This window comes from Asterias rubens, chromosome 11, assembly GCF_902459465.1.
Source record: "Asterias rubens chromosome 11, eAstRub1.3, whole genome shotgun sequence".
Taxonomy (NCBI): Eukaryota; Metazoa; Echinodermata; class Asteroidea; order Forcipulatida; family Asteriidae; genus Asterias; species Asterias rubens.
The window spans coordinates 11188913-11207146 of NC_047072.1; the positions used below are offsets into that span (position 1 = coordinate 11188913).

Below are 18234 nucleotides of genomic sequence, written 5' to 3' on the forward strand. Positions count from 1 at the left end.
TACAAGAGCCTGGAAGCGTACAAATACTTCACAGCTGGGTTAGTTGGAAACCTTCTGATTGGTGGTGTTGATGTGGCCGTGGGATCTTCAAAGACAAAAGGTCGCCATTATGTCATGACGGCTTCCGTAAGTACAAGTTGAATTGTTGGAAAAACGTAATAAAAGGCCTATTTACTTTACACTGTTCTTACGGCATGGGATGTACGGGGTACGATCTACGTATCAGTACTAACTGACTATACAATCATACAAGTACAACTTGTGATCGTGACTTGATATACTTTAAGACTTAAGTACGCAATGTACATGTATGTATTGTATGTACCTCTAAACAACTAGTACTAGATTCTCCATTAAATTAACGAATCTTTCATTTCTTGTAGTAACGGCCTGATGTGATACACGGCATACGATACGAGTCAACAAAATTATCAGTTTATTCTAACATGTATTATCCCTCACCTGGCATTTACTGACAACATTTACATAACTAGCTACCACCAACAAGGTGACCGTCACCATGCTGGGCATGGCTATAAAAAGAAGTAATCAAAATTTAATTATTTAGTTTTAAAAGGATTGGGAACAATCTAGATTGTAGTTCGAGTACAGTGCTAGTACTGTAGAGTGCGTACAGTGCTGAACTGAAGATAACAACTACTACTGATAATAAAGGATCTAGGGATGGGGGCAATAACATGCTGAAAAAAGGGCAACAATTAATTTATTGGTAAACTGCATGATCAAAAAAGTGGTGCAATGGCAGCCCCCCCCCCCCCCCACATAGGCCCTATGTTCTCAGAATCCTTTGCAAATTGCTCTTTAAAAAGCAATTTACCCATTTTCTTGCATGGATTTGTACTCCTTGAATGAAAGACCAAGCCCATTTCCATTATTACATCTGTGTTTCTCTGGATGGGAACATTCCAAAGAGCAGGTCTTTCTAGCCTCAATTTTAACTGTAGTTTAAGATCTACTTTTTGATAGTAAATTGAACCTTGTGAGAGAATAATAATGGTTTCAGAAAACGTTAATGATTGTTTCATGAATATACCAATATGAGTCTTTAATTATTTACCCATCAGGTTGGACATTCTCAGAAACAAAATGAAGCTTCATTGAAGGTATGGGTGGCTGCAAAAGATGATGGAAACATTGCACATGTATGGCCGGAATGGGTGAAACCTGTTCCAACATCACTGCTGTTCTATTTGCAGTTGAAGCAGCTATCAGATCAAGAGTGAGGGCTTCTTGTACTGATCTTCCATGCAGATGGTTGAATCCAGGTTCCAAAACCCAAGTAATATGTGTTCCTGCATCAGATGTAGATTTCTCAAGGCCCGACATCAACTTCAAAGTTCCAACTCCAAAGTCATCTGCCAAACCCCTACCGCCACCTTCTTCACATGCCAGAGACGAATTCTACAAGGCATTGTACAATAGTGGTGTAAAAATTACTGTGTTGTCAACTCTCCCACAGTATAGTGCTGACTTCATACCTAAGCTACATTCATTGCCGCCATCTATCATGACTCACTACAACCCACAAAACTTGACTCTTAATTACAAGCAGTTGGAGGATAAAGCAGAGGAGGTGCTGTCAAGACTAAGCATAACTGATGAACAGGTGAGATATTTGAAAACAAATTCATGTTAACCATTCAAAAACGTTGATAATAATGGCACTACATGTACATGCCAAAATGTCTGGACGTTATGACGATAACATCGTCACGATACGATATTGAAAACAGTATAGCCAATATCAACGTTGGTTTTGAATTTATCGAATTATCATGGACTAACTATAACATATTTATCTTCAAGCAAACTTGACCCATGACATAGAACACACCATACGCAGGGTGTGATATGGGCCGTGCAATATAGGTTTAAATCACACTCTTGTTGCTATGGATCGATCAATCAGAATCAAGGATACTAAGAACCTTGAGTACCCTCTTGGTAGATACGTGCACTATATAAGACTTTGATATTACTAAGATTATGATTTTTCAATTTATGTTGGTGAGTATATGTAGTGGGCCTATTTGTATTCATAGGGAATGCACTTCATTAATCATATTTATGTTATTTGCAGGCTGCCGTACTTGAGCAAGCTACACGGAAACAAACCAAATCGCCGATTTGGTTCCAGCAGAGAGCAGGAAGGATAACCGCATCCAACATTAAAGCAGCGGCACACACTAGCATAAACAAACCATCCGTTTCCCTAATCAAACGAATGTGCTACCCAGATGCTTATAAGTTTGAAACATCAGCAACAAGGTTCATTCTTACTATACTACGTATGTGACCTGGCTTTCTCAGTTTCTAATGATTCCAATATGCGCTAATCCTCCAATCAGATGCTCTAATCATTGTGTGATATCAGGCCATAACCTACTCCCAGGGCCCAATTTTATAGAGCTGCTTAAAGACAGTGGACACTATTGGTAATTACTCAAAATAAATATATTAGCATAAAACCTTTCTTGGTGACGAGTAATGGGGAGAGGTTCATGGTATAAAACATTGTGAGAAACGGCTCCCTCTGAAGTGCCATATTTTTTGAGAAAGAAGTAATTTTCCACGAATTTGATTTCGAGACCTCAGATTAGAACTTGAGGTCTCGAAATCAACCATCTAAACAAACACAACTTTGTGTGACAAGGGTGTTTATTTCTTTCATTATTATCTCGCAAGTTCGATGACGGATTGAGCTCAAATTTTCACAGGTTTGTTATTTTATGCATATGTTGAGGTACACTAACTGTGAAGGCTTGTCTTTGACAATTACCAATAGTGTCCACTGCCTTTAAGCACAACAAGTGGCTAGCACAAGAAAAATGCTCTCTGCGTATTGCGAGTGTCAATGTGTCAAGCTCCGCATACGTAGTTGGCATACGGTCAGTGCAAAAATTACATTCTAAACTTTGCCTGTGCTCATTGTTCGTCATGAAATAACGCTCTGAAATTTTAAACTTTGATGTTGACTTAATGAGGCTGGAAGATAAATCATATGTGTTATCACATGTGTGCTCGTGGAATAATGAAAAATATATTGGTCTGCGTCACATATAACATATCAAACAATACCAAAGGCCTCGTTGGATATAGGACGCAGGCTATATTTTCCTGTATTCCACTGGCACTTGTGTGATAATTTAAAATATTTTGATCAATTGTTACTTATTTGTGATCATGCTAAATAGTTCATGGATGTATTGTTTTTGTGCAGATGGGGATGTGATCATGAGCGCACTGCAAGGGAAGCATATTTTAAAGTCACAGCATCAAAGCATTCATCCTTCTCTATCAATGATGCTGGGTTGTTCATCAATCCAGACACACCCTTCATTGGAGCTACACCAGATGGCCTTGTGCATTGTGACTGCTGTGGTGATGGTGTATTGGAGGTTAAATGTCCTTACAGTAAGAAGGATGTCCCTATGGAGACTGCTTGTGCTGACCCCTCATTTTATTTATCCATATCTGACCAAGGTACTCAACTGAAGGAAAATCTTCAGTATTACTTTCAAATTCAAACTCAACTCCATTCAACCAAAAGGAAGTACTGTGATTTTGTTGTGTGGACTCCATCACAAATACACATACAAAGGATATAATTTAATGCAAATTTCTTTAAATGTATACTGGAAAAGGTCTCTTCCTTTTATAAAGTCTGTATTTTGTTTGAAGTTATTGGAAAGTGGTTTACACAATCTAGGCCTTTAGCTGTGCAGGATTTAAGTGCTACTTTTGGCAATGAAGGGCAGCCCACAGTGTGGTGCTACTGCAGACGAGCAGATTTGAAGGCACAATTTGTCTCATGTTATTCTGATAAATGTCAAATAAAACAGTTTCATATGAGCTGTGTTAAACTAAAAGTTGCTCCAAAGCGCAAGTGGTTCTGTAAAGATTGTAGAAAGGAAGAGGAATAATTGTTTATTAAGACAAAGAAAGCAAATGAAGGCAAAATTAGTGTTTTGTTTCAAGTCTTTGTACATTTATTTTTCAGCAAAATTTAATTTACCATTTAGCAAAAAATCTCACTTTTACTGACTGCTACCTGTGTATGTTAATTAGAGAAAAATCTAAGACATCTCAATCAGATTAGAGAAAGTGGTTCAGTATCTGTTGTCATACCTAGAATATTTAACAACTTGTTCATAACCTGAAGATGCACAAAAACCATCCAAAAGACCACAGCACTTTTCTGAGGATTCACACCAGTATTAACTTTACAAACAACCAGTTTTCAGATTTAAAAAACTGAACAACTTTGTTTCTCAATTATCACCAAAGCTACTAATGTATATCATGCCTTTATATTTTGTTAGACAGAATCTTTTGTGCTTTGAAATGGTTTGTGCTGTTAAGGGCACTGGACATTGTTGGTAATTACTCAAAATAATTATTGATTTGGTGGCATAAAAACTAACTTGGCAACGAGCAATGGAGAGCTGTTGATAGTATAAAACATTGTGAGAAACAGCTCCCTCTGAAGTAACATGGTTTTTGAGAAAGAAGTAAATTCTCACTAAAATATTTGAATTGAATTCGAGACCTCAGCTGAGGTCTCGAAATCAAGCATTTGAAAGCATATAACTTGTGCGTAACTTGTGCATTTTTTCTTTCATTATTATATCTCAACTTCGACGACCAATTGAGTTCAAATTTTCACAGATTTGAAATTTTCTGCATATGTTGAGATACACCAAGTGAGAAGACTGGTCTTTGACAATTACCAATAGTCTCCAGTGTCTTTAAAAGGGAGAGTAAACCTTTGGCAATTATTCCACAGAGTTACAACCATCTTGGTAAAGAGCACTGGAGAGCTGTTAATTGTGTTTGAAACAACACCCTTCAGATCAGTGTAGTTTTAAAAAAGGGGTACTTATTTACCAAACATCTAAATTTGAGAAAGGCTACAGACATGGGAAGCATCTTAAAGCACACAGTTCTTTGCAAATTATAACAGAACATAGCGCTCATTTGCTGTGTCCGATTTTTTCTATTTTTAGAAGACACTTTAAAGTGTTTGTAAAAACGAACAAAGAGGGGTCCCTGTTGCTGGACCAGAAAGATAAACTCATGATTCCATTCCTTACTAAAATAACATGTGATATCAACATTTTCGATGACAGATGATATTATGTGAATTTCGTGCAATAAGACAGTCGGGAAAAAACCCGTTGTCTAAAACGAAAGACGGTGAAGGACGCGGGAAAATTGCGAAATATTCTGTACGGGTTTTAGATCGTGTGACCAATATTTGACTGCTGAGTTCTTTTACTCGCTGTAATTTGAAGATTGTTGGGTCCGGTAAACAAAGAGGAGGACAATAGGCCGTGTCCGAAACGGCGACTTCGGCTACAGCTATAGACGGCTAGATCGCGCGCGTCTGCTATTCCTCAACACTGGTAGACGCGCTGATCTAGACGTAGCTGTAGCCGAAGTCGTCGTTTCGGACACGGCCTTAAGTCAAGTAGGCTGTATTGAAAGCATATCGCAAATACTCGGGCGCACTCCTAAAGGCCCGGTCGCACAGGCCTCGATAACGAGAACGAAAATGACAACGATAAAAATGCACGCCCTCGATTGGTTGAATAAGCGGGGAGCAATTCAACCAATCGAGGGCGTCCATTTTTATCGTTCTCGTTTTCGTTCTTGCTATCGGGGCCTGTGTGACCGGGCCTTTAGGCGTGGAATGGGGTGCATGCTGGTCTAGCTAGCGATCAAGTTTGATTGCTTTTGCTGGGTAGACCAGCATGCACCTCATTCGACAGGTTTCTCAGTAATGGATCGAATGGTGGCTTTATAATGGAAGCCGATTGATAGAGGAGTGTCTCTCCAAACACTCAGTGCAGGATACAACCACTAGTATCAAGCTGCTAATACACAAGAAGTGTCTACTACAACATTTCTTAATGACGCCAACCGAAACAAAGTATCCGAGTTTATTAAGATGGGGCAAAATGTTACGCAATCATTGATTCAGCACCGATTATTCATTAACGTTCTGACTTTTTAATAATATTGTTTGACAAGAAAACCTCAAAAAAGACAAAGTTACAAGTACATCATAACTTTCGATATTAAAGTAAATTACATTTAGTATAGAAACATGCTAAGCAAAATTAGGTTACAGCAAGAAATACTCCAAAATTGTTTTATCACTGATTATAAATCATTAAAGGCAGTGGACACTATTGGTAATTACTCAAAATAACTATTGGCATAAACCTTATTTGGTAACGAGTAATGGGGAGAGGTTGATGGTATAACACATTGTGAGAAACGGCTCCCTCTGAAGTGACGTAGTTTTTGAGAAAGAAGTAATTTTCAATGAATTTGATTTCGAGACCTTAAGTTTAGAACTTGAGGTCTCGAAATCAAGCATCTGAAAGCACACAACTTCGTGTGACAAGGGTGTTTTTTTCTTTCATAGTTATCTCGCAACTTAGACGACCGATCGAGCTCAAATTTTCACAGGTTTGTTATTTAATGCATATGTTGAGATACACCAAGTGAGAAGACTGGTCTTTGACAATTACCAATAGTGTACACTGTCTTTAATAACATTTTTACCATAGTATAAACTTGTGAGTTTTAGTACGCTGCGAAAAGATATCATTGGGAAATATATTTCAGCAACCATTTTCATAGGTTAGTTTCTGTTTGTATGTATTGTTATGTCTACTGTTATAATAGGATTGAAACATTCAAAAGGTTCCAAAATCCAATCATAAACGGACACTTTAAATGTCACTGCATGGCTCATGTCTCATGTGTGTGAGTTAAAGTTACCTTGAGCCACGGGTTAACACAGATTGGGTCCAACAATTGTCAGCAGAGCATAAGAAATGCATAAAGCTAGTTATTCTTTGAAATTTAGGATTGTTGTCAGAGTATACATTATTGAAGTAACTATCCACTATGGTTCACTTATAGTCTCAACATTCTATTATTTTCTAGTACAAATGTATTTTGTAAAACTGTACACACATTTTACACATTTTGTTTGGCCGATACAAAGTAGCAAGAACTTGCAATGCGTGCAGCAGAGTCACGTGCCTGTGACGTCACTATTCATACCAAGTTTTATTCGTGGTTAAACTATGTATTTTTCTGACAAATAGTACCTAAAAGCAATTGCACAACATCGGTAAACAGTTGTGTCCAAGGCCCACACTTCGTGTGTCGCAACGTATATATAAAAATAACAAACCTGTGAAAATTTAGGCTCAATCGGTCATCGGAGTCGTGAAAACCCACCCTTTTTCGCACGTTTCCGCACGTTTCGCCGTGTCATGACATGTTTAAAATAAATCCGTTATTGTCGATGTCGAGAATTGATAATTGTTTTAATGTTTTCTCAAAAAGTAAAGCATTTCATGGAATAATATTTCAAGGGAAGTCTTTCACCATTACCTTCTGTAAACCCTGTAAGTTATTTGTAAATCTGTGAACTTTTCATTTTTGTTCTGTTCAGAAATTGTCCAATTGTTTTATAGCAAAACATTTATTATAACATTTTAATTAAATTATAACAACATTTAAATTTAACATTCTGCCGAGTGCACTTAGATCTGACAATGATAACACAAGTGTTATAAATTTCACTGAAAACCAATCGACACAATAATCAATCGATAGTTTGAACTAATAGTTCAGTATTATTTTATCCACAAACTGACCACCACGTACACCTTGCAGCCTGGCTCATCATCTGCCCCCAAGGCGTCAGCTTTTACATCGTAGAGCCTGCACTGACCAGAAGTCATGACGTAGTCGAAAGACCAACACCCTTTATTCATCTTTAAACACTGCTGGAAACAGCGCGTGAGTGACTTCATGTGAACGACCGACAGAGGGCGTGGGTCGACAATGCATTTCCCATCGAATAGCAGTGATGACACCATACTAGTGACGGTGAATGGCGTGTCCTGAGTCATTGCAGCTGTAGAAAAGCAAACAATAGTCGATAAAATAAAACAAAATATATATTAAACAAAATGAGTTGCTTTGTCTTAACACATCTTCAACATTGATTTGTCCGGTCGTCACAGTTGAGCGAAGCCTTTCCTCAACAAATACCTGGAGTACAATAACACAGTAAAATACAATCAATAATCATTAAGTTGGGGTGTTTTGAGAAAATCTAAATGTTCTTAAAAACAAACGGTACACACCCAAAAAACAGTACAAAAACCGTCTTACGTAAATCATTACTTGTAATATTATGAAGGCAGTCTTCGATTGGGTACTCTTCAACTAACACTTCGCACAGTGTTAGGTAGGTTCCATCCAAAACGTCCACACTGACGTATCGGGCAATCACGGGCGGGTCACACAAAATCGGTATGTGTCCCCCAAGGATCGATGCTTGGACTGATGTCACTGGTAACCCGCACGCGGCATTGATGGAAATGTCGCTCTCTATACCTGCTCTCACGGTGGCGCCAGACAAACGTTCACCTGTCAGTGAAAGAAGTTGACACCTTTTTAAACTCAAAGGCAAACTTATACATTATTTAACTTTGATACGAACGTTTCTTGAAAGAAATTTGAGTGTTTCATTGTTGTTGTATTCAACAAACAACTAACAGTAACGAATTCAATATAATGCTTGTTTACTTGTAATCTTATTCAATTCAATTCAATTCAAAAATGGTTTATTAAAACATGACTCGCAGTTAAAAAAAACTGAATTGCACATGTCAACATCATAATATGTTAAAAAAATTACTTCAAGTAGAAGTTAACATAGAAAAGGACATCAAATAAAATTATTATTATATACATTGGCAAAAATACATTGGTAAAAAAACCAGTAGGCACAATTATATATACACACATAACTATATTAAAAGGCATTTAACAGACTGACGATTTGAGGAATTGCACTTTGTTTGTAGCGAACTGTTTTACATCTGGGTGGGTCATATTTATTGGTGTGTCTTAAATTGATCTGACAGTTTCTATGGGGAGGTAGCCAATTTCTACACATGTGATGGGATTCGATTGAATAAGCAAAATCGCTACACAGTTTGTCTCTACGGTTTTCAAGGGTTTCAAGTTTACACACATTTAAAGCTTCCCTATAAGTAGAATAGTTCTTACCAAAAATTATCCGACACACCCTTTTTTGAATACGTTCCAATTTGTTGACCTGCTCTTTAGTTAGATTACCATTGAACAAAGGAACACAGTAGTCTAAAACAGGTCTAACATAACCCTTGTAAATTGCCAATAGATCATTCACAGGTAGATTATGAGAACGTAAACAACGCAACATGTACAACTTTCTGTTACATTTTTTGATTATCTCATTGACATGTCTGTCCCACTTTAAATTGTCTTGAATAATCACACCCAACACTTTAACATAATGCACATTTTCTAATTGAGTGTCATTAATGAGCAGGATTTCATGATGTTGCAAGTTTCTGGCAAAAGACACTGACATTGTACAACATTTGGCTGCATTTAACTTCATGTTATTAACGGAAGTCCAGTTTTGTAGATTGACTAAGGACTGTTGAATATGAGGTAATTGAACAGAATTTCGACTTTCAACAAAGGTTAAGTCATCAACATATTTATAAAGGGGTGTTGTCATCAATACAAGCATCGTTGATCATAATAAGAAACAATACTGGGCCTAATTTTGGTTCCTTGGGGGACTCCAGTGTGAATTGTTTCCCAGGCGGAAAATGTTCCTTTATACTTCACACGCTGCTTACGACATTCAAGAAAACTAATAACCCAGGACACAATACATGGCCGTACTTGTAACTGAAGCAGTTTTTGAACCAGTATATTATGATCAATTCGGTCAAATGCTTTAGAGAAATCCGTTAAAACAATGGTGGAAATTGATTTAGGGTTGTCTGCATTTTCGTACAACTGATGCAACAATTTTACCAAATAATGACAAGTGGATAATTTGCGTTGATTGCCAAATTGGTTAATATCAATTTCCCGGCAACGTCATCCAACAACCATTTAGCTACAAAGGTTTCCGCAATTTTGGCAAAACAACTGGTAAGTGCAATTGGTCTCAGCTCAGCAATGGTCGGAGGATTAGTTTTGGGGATTGGTACTACTTCAGCACATTTCCATTGTTCAGGGACTTTGGCCTGATCAAAGGAAGTGTTAAGAATGTCAGTTAGTGGAAAAGACAACTCATAAGCAAACTCACGCAATATACGTACAGGTAAATCACCAGAAATACTAGACTTGTTAGTTTTAAGCTTACGAATTTCCTTGTATACTTCTCTTGGCTGAACCTGCGGACAAGGCATGGGTGACGGTAAATAGGGAGGTAATAGTGATCTATCAATACTTGGAATGTCCTTATAGCTATAGATATAAAATGATTATCAGGCAAATACCTAGTATTTCTAATGAAAGTCTTTCCAATGACAATTGCCACAAATGTTTGTATCACCAAGTTCTACACGATGACCTTAAGACTTTTTAAAGGTATTATTGAATCGTAATTTGTAGCTTTTTGTGTTAATATAATATTGGCATACTAGCTGTGCCACAGATTTAAAATGATATTTCCAAAGATTGTTTTGGTACGGTTACTCTTTCACTTACTACAACAATCTCCTCTGTTGACAAGGGTGACACGACCGAGGCAGTGGTTTACTCCCAAGTCCACTTTCCACCATGGATGCAGGTCTCCCTCTAAAACGATATATGGGAGAGACAGAAACTTTTCAACAATTGTGCAATGATTTTATGAGACGCAAAAAAGCTGAGGTCTCGAATTTCAAGCATCTGAAAGCACACAACTTGTGCGACAACGGTGTTTTTCTTACATTATTCTCTCGCAACTTCGACAACCGATTGAGTTCACATTTTCATATAGGTTTGTTATTTTATGCATATGTTGAGATTCATCAAGTAAGAAGACTGGTCTTTGATAATTACCAAAGGTGTCAACGCATTTAACGTGGGTTCGACACTATTGGTAATTGTTAAAGACCAGCCTTCTCACTTTGTGAATCTCAACATATGCATAAAATAACAAACCTGTGAAAATTTGAGCTCAATCGGTTGTCGAGGTTGCGAGATAACAATGAATGAAAAAAACAACCTTGTCACACGAAGTTGTGTGCTTTCAGATGCTTGATTTCGAGACCTCAAATTCTAAATCTGAGGTCTCCAAATCAAATTCGTGGAAGATTACTTCTTTCTCGAAAACTACGTTACTTCAGAGGGAGCCGTTTCTCACGGTGTTTTATACCATCAACAGCTCCCCATTACTCGTTACCAAATAAGGTTTTATGCTATTTTCTTTCTTTTTTTCATACGAACCAAAAACAATAACCCTTTTTTTACAGGCCAGATTCCACATGACTGTACCAGACCAAACTATTCCAGACTATACTGTTAAAATGGTGTTAATTCTCTCTTTCTTACCACAATATTAAAAAGAAATTCTAGATATAATCTTTTTTTAGACCGCGCCGGTTTCAAGCGTAATCTAACATTGTTTTCGTTGTACCACTTGGTCCCTATTTGCTTTTAACGCTTACAGGAAACAGGAAACGCATGTACTAGGCTTGCCAAGTCTATACGTGCTCAGTGTCTATGACAGTAGGCACAATATTGGATGCTGAAAACACACTGGCAAGTTATTCTACACTTACTGGAATGAGAACAACTGAAATCATGTATAGTGTTCTTATTTTTATTTATTTTTTATTTCAGCAACATCCAACAGCGCAAGCGCCAATGACAGGATGGACAAAAACATTAAATTACATAAAATAGCACAATAAAATTATTAGATCTTAGATCGCTATCTATCTACATCTACATCTATGCCGGTATTCGTCAACTATCGCCCGATCTGCTGTGATACTAACTCCTAAACAAAACAATGGGGTTTCTTTTTACCGTGCCAGTCTCGAGTGTTTTCAAACATTCTTGGGACCACTTCGGCTCAACCTGTTGCTTTAAAAGGCACAGTTTGTATTTCACTTAAGTCCGGTCCATGGTTCCTTTTAATGCGAATGCGATTAGACCTTTGACGTCACGACTTCGCAACGATTAATTCGCAACAGAACTGTGTTCAACTCCTACATTCGCAGTATGAACCGGGCTTTAATAGTGTAACCGTCGACGTATTCTTGGATGCTGTAAGCAGAGGGAAATATAATTTATTATTCACTTACGGTTGTGAGTGCAAGTTACATCTTCAGGCATAGTTCCTTGATCGCCATCAATCGCTAGATCTGCTGAAAGATGAATTCCTTCGTAATCAGTAGTCGAGACCTGGGTGGCCTGCTTTCCCTGAAGATTCAAAACTGAAAATATGACGCACACAAAATTTCAAAAGCCAAAGATAAAATCGCTTGTCAGTGATGTGACACCGTTTCGATAGTTCATAAAACACAATGTAATGACTTACAAGACACTAAGATTACTGAGGCACTGGCACGATAGCGGGCAAAACAACACGAGGATTCCAAAGATAAACATCAACAGGTTTTTCTCCTCCAACATTCCCTCGCAGTGAGCCATCTTGATAAACCACCACTACTGGTAATACAGCTACCTTTTCCCAATATCTCCACGCAAGCTGATCGATAACTGCTTTAAGTGGTGCACCATTAGACAAAACTTGCGACCGGCATCGCGTGACTTATATTGGAGAATCATTATTTAAAAAATGGTGCGTTCGTTTATCTTCCCTGGGTCGACCCCAGTCTGCCCCCGGTGCGTTCGAATAGCTTTGACGTCATTCCAGGGGCTCACCCGGGTGAGCCCCCAGTGCCCTGCTTTATGGAGTGGTTCACTTGGGGGTGACCTTAGGTGCATGACGTCACCACGAGAGGGCTAGTGTGATCGTTCGATTAGCTCTTGTCAGGGGCTCACCCGAGTGAGCACCGCGGGGTCGAACCAGGGAAGCTAATCGAACGCACCCAAGCCAAGCGCGGTGTGAGAGGACGTCATCATCCGAGCGCCACTGCTATAAGGGTCATGAATTGTGTTGTATTAATTTGTTGACTCTAATTCTGAATCCACTGGTAGCGTGGCTAGTTTTAATTTCCGGACGTTGCGGGTGTGTTGTTGTCTATAGAACTTTATAAAAAAATACTACAAATTCAACCAAATTAACACGCACAGTAAATATACATGACGCCATACCAAGTTTACTGATCCGTTACACTTGTAAAAACGCCGGGAAGCTTTTTGTGGACTTAAAACAGGTTTGATAGGTTATGTATGTATTTTTACCTGGCTAACCTGAGAAGGTGATGTACGATATTGGCAAGAGGTAAAAATATTGCAGCTATACGAGAGAAAACTTTGGTGTTATCTTGGGATCTTGCTATGACAAACTATACACATTTATTTACGCTATTTCTTTAATGTAAGAGTATGTTGTTTACAGGACTCCATCAATTCGTTTTCTCTTTTCATTTTCTTGTTCCTATTTATTTTTTTTTGCCGTCATTCCATGCTTTCCCCCTTCCACCGTTTCTACTTTTGTCTTCGTGAAATGATAACCCCCCCCCGCCCAGAAGCAGGACTGCCACTTTCATTACTGTTATATCAAGGCGATCAATAACACAATACATCGAACTGTGTGCTAATCAAAGTGTTGTTGGTTTCAACGCATTTCTTCTCCTTTTTCGTCATGGAAAACGTTGGTAAGCATTCGTAATATATTCGTAAGATATTGGTAAGGAGAGGCGGCCGTACGAGGATGCTCGATGGGTGAGACCGAGATGAAAATATTCACTATCCAACCGCCATTTTGGACGAACTCAACGCGAAATTCAAATATTCATCTTCGCAAGAACATTCGCCACTTTGTGAGAGGGGCAATACGAAGCGCTTCCTAAATTTCAGCGAATGTTGTGAAGATGGTAATTCGCCATCGGTTTTTGTAAGCATTAGTAAGCCATTGGTACTGTCGGTAAAGCGTGCGTATTAATTTGCGTAGTATATTGGTAAGGAGAAGTTGAGGGACGACCGAGAACATGTTCACTATCCAATCGCAACTGTTGGGCGAATCCATCCCGAATTTCAAATGTGACCCGCTACGTGAAAATGAGTCAGATGTTGATAATTTCAAGAATTGAGTTGTATGCATGGCTGGAAAGAACACACCAGCAGCAGTAATTTGGTATAAGTCTAAGCTTTGGGGTGTGTCGCGTTGCTGAGTTACTCCCGTTTTAAATTAGCATCTACAAAAAAAATTCTGAAAAACGAATTACAAGTAAAGTGATTTTAAAAACACCATTGTGCACGAAAGGATACAAATAAGACATAAGTATGATCACAATTTTTATTTTTTTATTTTATTTTTTTCCCACCTTAAACTTTCCATAACTTAGTAATGCATTGGGCGACATCTGACTCATTTTCACGTAGCGGGTCACAAATATTCATATTTGCAAGAATATTCGCCACAGTGTGAGAGTAGCATTACAATATTTTTCTAGCAGGCAATTATTGTTAAGTGCCTTGATCATGGACACAAGTGTCATTCCGGGATCATTACTGACCCGCAAAGTTTGACATGGACTGCTCGGCCAAGACACTTCATGTTCTTGGAGATATTACTCATTTTGTTGATTTGCGGTTGTTGACATCCTCAGAGTATTGTTCCTGTGGCTAGAGCGCCTCGTATTCACAGGACACAGTTATGCGGCGGGTATGAACTGTTTCGCAATTTGTTGTCACGGAAACATAACAATTATAACGGCTATGCTGCATCTATTTAACGTGTCCCTATAGTGCAAATAAAGAGAGTTGACAAAGCAAAAGCCATTCTGCCCTTGAAGATATTTTGATATGTTACGGGTTTTGGCTTCCTCATAATAGTCATGTATGTGTTGGCTCCCAACTTTTAAGATCACGCATAATATAGCATTTTGTTACAAATAAATCCACTTAGTTTGGTAGACACTTACCTGTGAGATTATTAAGGCACTGGCACGATAGCGGGTAAAACAACAAGATGATTCCAAATAGAAGTATCAACAGGTTTTTCTCCTCCAACATACGCTCGCATTGACCCATTTTGACAAACCACAAATACTGGTATTATCGTTTCCTTTTCCCCGATATATTTTGAAAAGCGACGTGCTCCGCAAAAGATGATTAAGTGTTTTGAAAGGTGACCTCGCCAATAGGCTCAGTTTGCAATCGCGTCGCGCGACTTACAGTAATTATACAACGAAAACAAGCCATGCGCGGTTTGTAAGGAAGAGCATGACGTCATCGGCCGCTGCTAAAGGCTCATGAATTGTGTTGTATTTTATTTTAACATTAGTTGTAAATCCAGTGGAAGTTTGCCCATTTTGAATTTCCAAACATTTGGGAATGTTACTGTTTATAAAGTTTTAATAATATAATACTGCATTAACAACAATTACCACTCTTATTAAATTGATTCATTTCGGAATTTCTAGCACATTTAAAAACAATTTTAATATGCAAAGGTTTTTGAACGGCAACATTATTAACGAGTTTAATTAGTATGATTTGGCTTCTCCAACTTGCATTATCCTTGAATGGCAGTGTTGTTATAAAGAGCAATTGTTGGAAAAGGGACTTTTTTTGAATAGTCTCTTGATTTCCAATTGTCCTTACATGTCATCCGAAAAATTAACTGGCAACTCATAATGAGATAGAACAAGTCCTCTTGGTTCTGTACACGTTTTCCAACGGTGTATCTTTCCCGAACCGTGAACGTTTTTTCCCCTTTTCTTGTTTGAATGTGTGTACCTACTCACATACACCCGAGTGTGTATACGTCTGCAACCGTGGACCTTCTTCATTATTGTCCATCTTTGTTTACACTCTAAAAAATTTTTGCAACAGGCCCCCATTGGTTTTGTATACAAATATTGTATACGTTCTGTTTTCCCGAGGCTAAGCCGAGGGAAAATGGAACACTCCGGGGATCACCGGAGCGTTCCATTTAGGTTATGTACATTTAGGTTATGAGCACTGAGTGGTTTTCCGCAGTTATTAAATCCTCGTAAAAGTCGTACTTTTTCGACTTTCACCCCATCAGTTTGTTTAAAAACATGCATTAGCTTACGCGAACTAGGAAGAACCTAACTTGAGATGGAATAACTTAAAGGCAATGGACACACTCAAAATAGTTGTCAGCTTAAAAAATTAACTCGGTAACGTGCAACGCAGAGCTGTTGGTAGTATAAAACAATGAGAAACGGCTCCCTCTGATCTTCGTAATTTTTTAGAAAGAGGTAATTTCAGACCTGAAGCGTTTTGTTATGCGTCTGAAAGCCGTGCGGCACCTAAATGTAGCCCGAGCCCTAAATGTAGCCTAGGTGCCGCACAGAAAGCAAGGCTGTTTTTCATTTCATTATTCTTTTGAAAATTCGATTACCAAAAGAACCAACATTTTCACAGGTTTGTTGTTCAATGCATGTTGGGATACACCAAGTGAGTATACTGGTCTTTAACAATTACCTAACGTGTCCAGTGCCTTGGATGTGAGATTGAAAAACCTAACCCGAGATTGAAAACCTACCCCAAGTTGGAAAAACCCTACCGCGATTTTTGAAAACGCGAGTTTAGCTGCACGTAGCTTGCCAGCATCGTACCTAATTTTATTAACTCAAGTATACTCCTTTGAAAGGTGTACATAATTATGTATACCTTATTATTTTATCAAACCTTTTAAGCCACTAAAATGCTTTATGTGAAGAATTTACCAGAAGGTCTTTGACAATGTATTTTTAGGTCTGCGACAACCAAGGGCGGTGTGTATATACGTTACATTGTGTAACCCCTATACAAAGTGACGTGACGCCGGTCGTAGATTGTGTCTATTGGTGACATCGCCACTTAAAGGCAGTGGACACTATTGGTAATTACTCAAAATAATTATCATCATAAAACCTTTCTTGATTACGAGTAATGGGGAGAGGTGATGGTATAAAACATTGTGAGAAACAGCTCCCTCTGAAGTGACGCAGTTTTCGAGAAAGAAGTAATTTTAGACGAATTTGATTTCGAGACCTCAAGTTTAGAATTTGAGGTCTCGAAATCAAGCATCAGAAAGCACACAACTTCGTGTGACAAGGGTGTGTTTTCTTTCATTATTATCTCGCAAACTCGGCGACCGATTGAGCTCAAATTTTCACAGGTTTGTTATTTTATGCATATGTTGAGATACACCAAGTGAGAAGACTGGTCTTTGACAATTACCAATAGTGTCCACTGTCATTAAAGGCAGTGGACACTATTGGTTAATACTCAAAATAATTGTTGGCATAAAACCTTACTTGGTAATGAGTAACGGGGAGAGTTTGATAGTATAAAACATTGTGAGAAACCCTCTGGAATAAAGTAGTTTTCGAACAGTAATTTTCGACAATTTTAATTTCGAGAGCTCAGATTTAGAATTTGCGGTCTCGAAATCAAGCATCTATAAGCACACAACTTCGTGTGACAAGGGTGTCTTTGATATTGATATTTCTATTTGGAATCTATTTATTACGCCAATATGCAGGACAAAATTAACAACTTGGCTCATCAACACCTGATCATGAATATAGACGTAAATGTTTTCGACTTGGGGTTCAAGTCGTAAGCTAAAAACAATGACAATTCTCCCTCAATACACATCTCTGGGTTCAACATCATCATCATCATCATCTTTCGTCCTTAGACGGAATAGAAGAAGCAGCTTTGATGAGTGGTGCCAGGTTGCTTTGTCCATCATTAGTTGTTTGGTCTCGGTTTGATTGAGATTAGTGTCTCTGGTGATGGTGTGATGGTGTCAGTGTAGCTCATTTTCCTCCTGCCGCGGTTTGGATGTCCGCCAGGAGGATTCCAGAAGACCAGGGGCGATGGTTTATCGTCTGTTCGTAACAGTGACCGGCAAGCTGAAGACGTCTCTCTGCATAATAATGTCTCGGATAGTGGCGGTAGATTGCCGTTTACCTCCCTGTTTGTAATATTATGGTCCCGCCAGTGGATGTTAAGAATTCTACGCAATAGTTGGGTGTGTAGCAGCCGTTGATGCGGTCATTCATCTTTTGGGTTGTTGTCCATGTCTCAGCTCCATATAGCAGGATGCTTTCAACGCAGGCCCTGAAGAACTTGGTTCAACAATGGTAATTTATCATGGTGCGGCCATTTTGTATTTCTCCCATTGATGTCAGTATTACCAAACCGAGACTGGAAGAACAAAATAGTCTGGTTCCTATTTGCAAA

General features: G+C 38.4%; 2 protein-coding genes across 2 annotated transcripts; one reads left to right on the top strand and one right to left on the bottom strand.

The window, feature by feature from the left end:
- LOC117296752 lies at positions 1 to 4450 on the top strand. The gene is made up of 4 exons (XM_033779796.1): positions 1 to 126; positions 1086 to 1627; positions 2102 to 2289; positions 3242 to 4450. Exons 2-4 carry the CDS (start codon positions 1166 to 1168, stop codon positions 3627 to 3629), a joined length of 1038 nt encoding a protein of 345 aa, XP_033635687.1. The 5' UTR covers positions 1 to 126; positions 1086 to 1165; the 3' UTR covers positions 3630 to 4450.
- Positions 4451 to 7436: 2986 nt separating this feature from the next.
- LOC117296912 (fucolectin-1-like) lies at positions 7437 to 15169 on the bottom strand. Its single transcript, XM_033780018.1, has 5 exons — positions 14952 to 15169; positions 12201 to 12332; positions 10615 to 10704; positions 8239 to 8484; positions 7437 to 7966 (listed from the first exon to the last, which is right to left on the bottom strand). Exons 1-5 carry the CDS (start codon positions 15058 to 15060, stop codon positions 7683 to 7685), a joined length of 861 nt encoding a protein of 286 aa, XP_033635909.1. The 5' UTR covers positions 15061 to 15169; the 3' UTR covers positions 7437 to 7682.
- Between the last annotated feature and the right edge of the window lie 3065 nt (positions 15170 to 18234).

What these genes read in the sequence shown, in the direction of transcription:
- LOC117296752 (XM_033779796.1), top strand. Translation starts at nt 1,166, where the DNA reads ATGGCCGGAATGGGTGAAACCTGTTCCAACATCACTGCTGTTCTATTT. An exon ending in TAAGCATAACTGATGAACAG is followed by an intron (nt 1,628 to 2,101) that starts GTGAGATATTTG and finishes TGTTATTTGCAG; the next exon opens with GCTGCCGTACTTGAGCAAGC. An exon ending in TTTGAAACATCAGCAACAAG is followed by an intron (nt 2,290 to 3,241) that starts GTTCATTCTTAC and finishes GTTTTTGTGCAG; the next exon opens with ATGGGGATGTGATCATGAGC.
- LOC117296912 (XM_033780018.1), bottom strand. Translation starts at nt 15,060, where the DNA reads ATGGGTCAATGCGAGCGTATGTTGGAGGAGAAAAACCTGTTGATACTT. An exon ending in GTGCCTTAATAATCTCACAG is followed by an intron (nt 12,333 to 14,951) that starts GTAAGTGTCTAC and finishes TCATATTTTCAG; the next exon opens with TTTTGAATCTTCAGGGAAAG. An exon ending in CAACAGAGGAGATTGTTGTA is followed by an intron (nt 8,485 to 10,614) that starts GTAAGTGAAAGA and finishes TTTCACTGACAG; the next exon opens with GTGAACGTTTGTCTGGCGCC.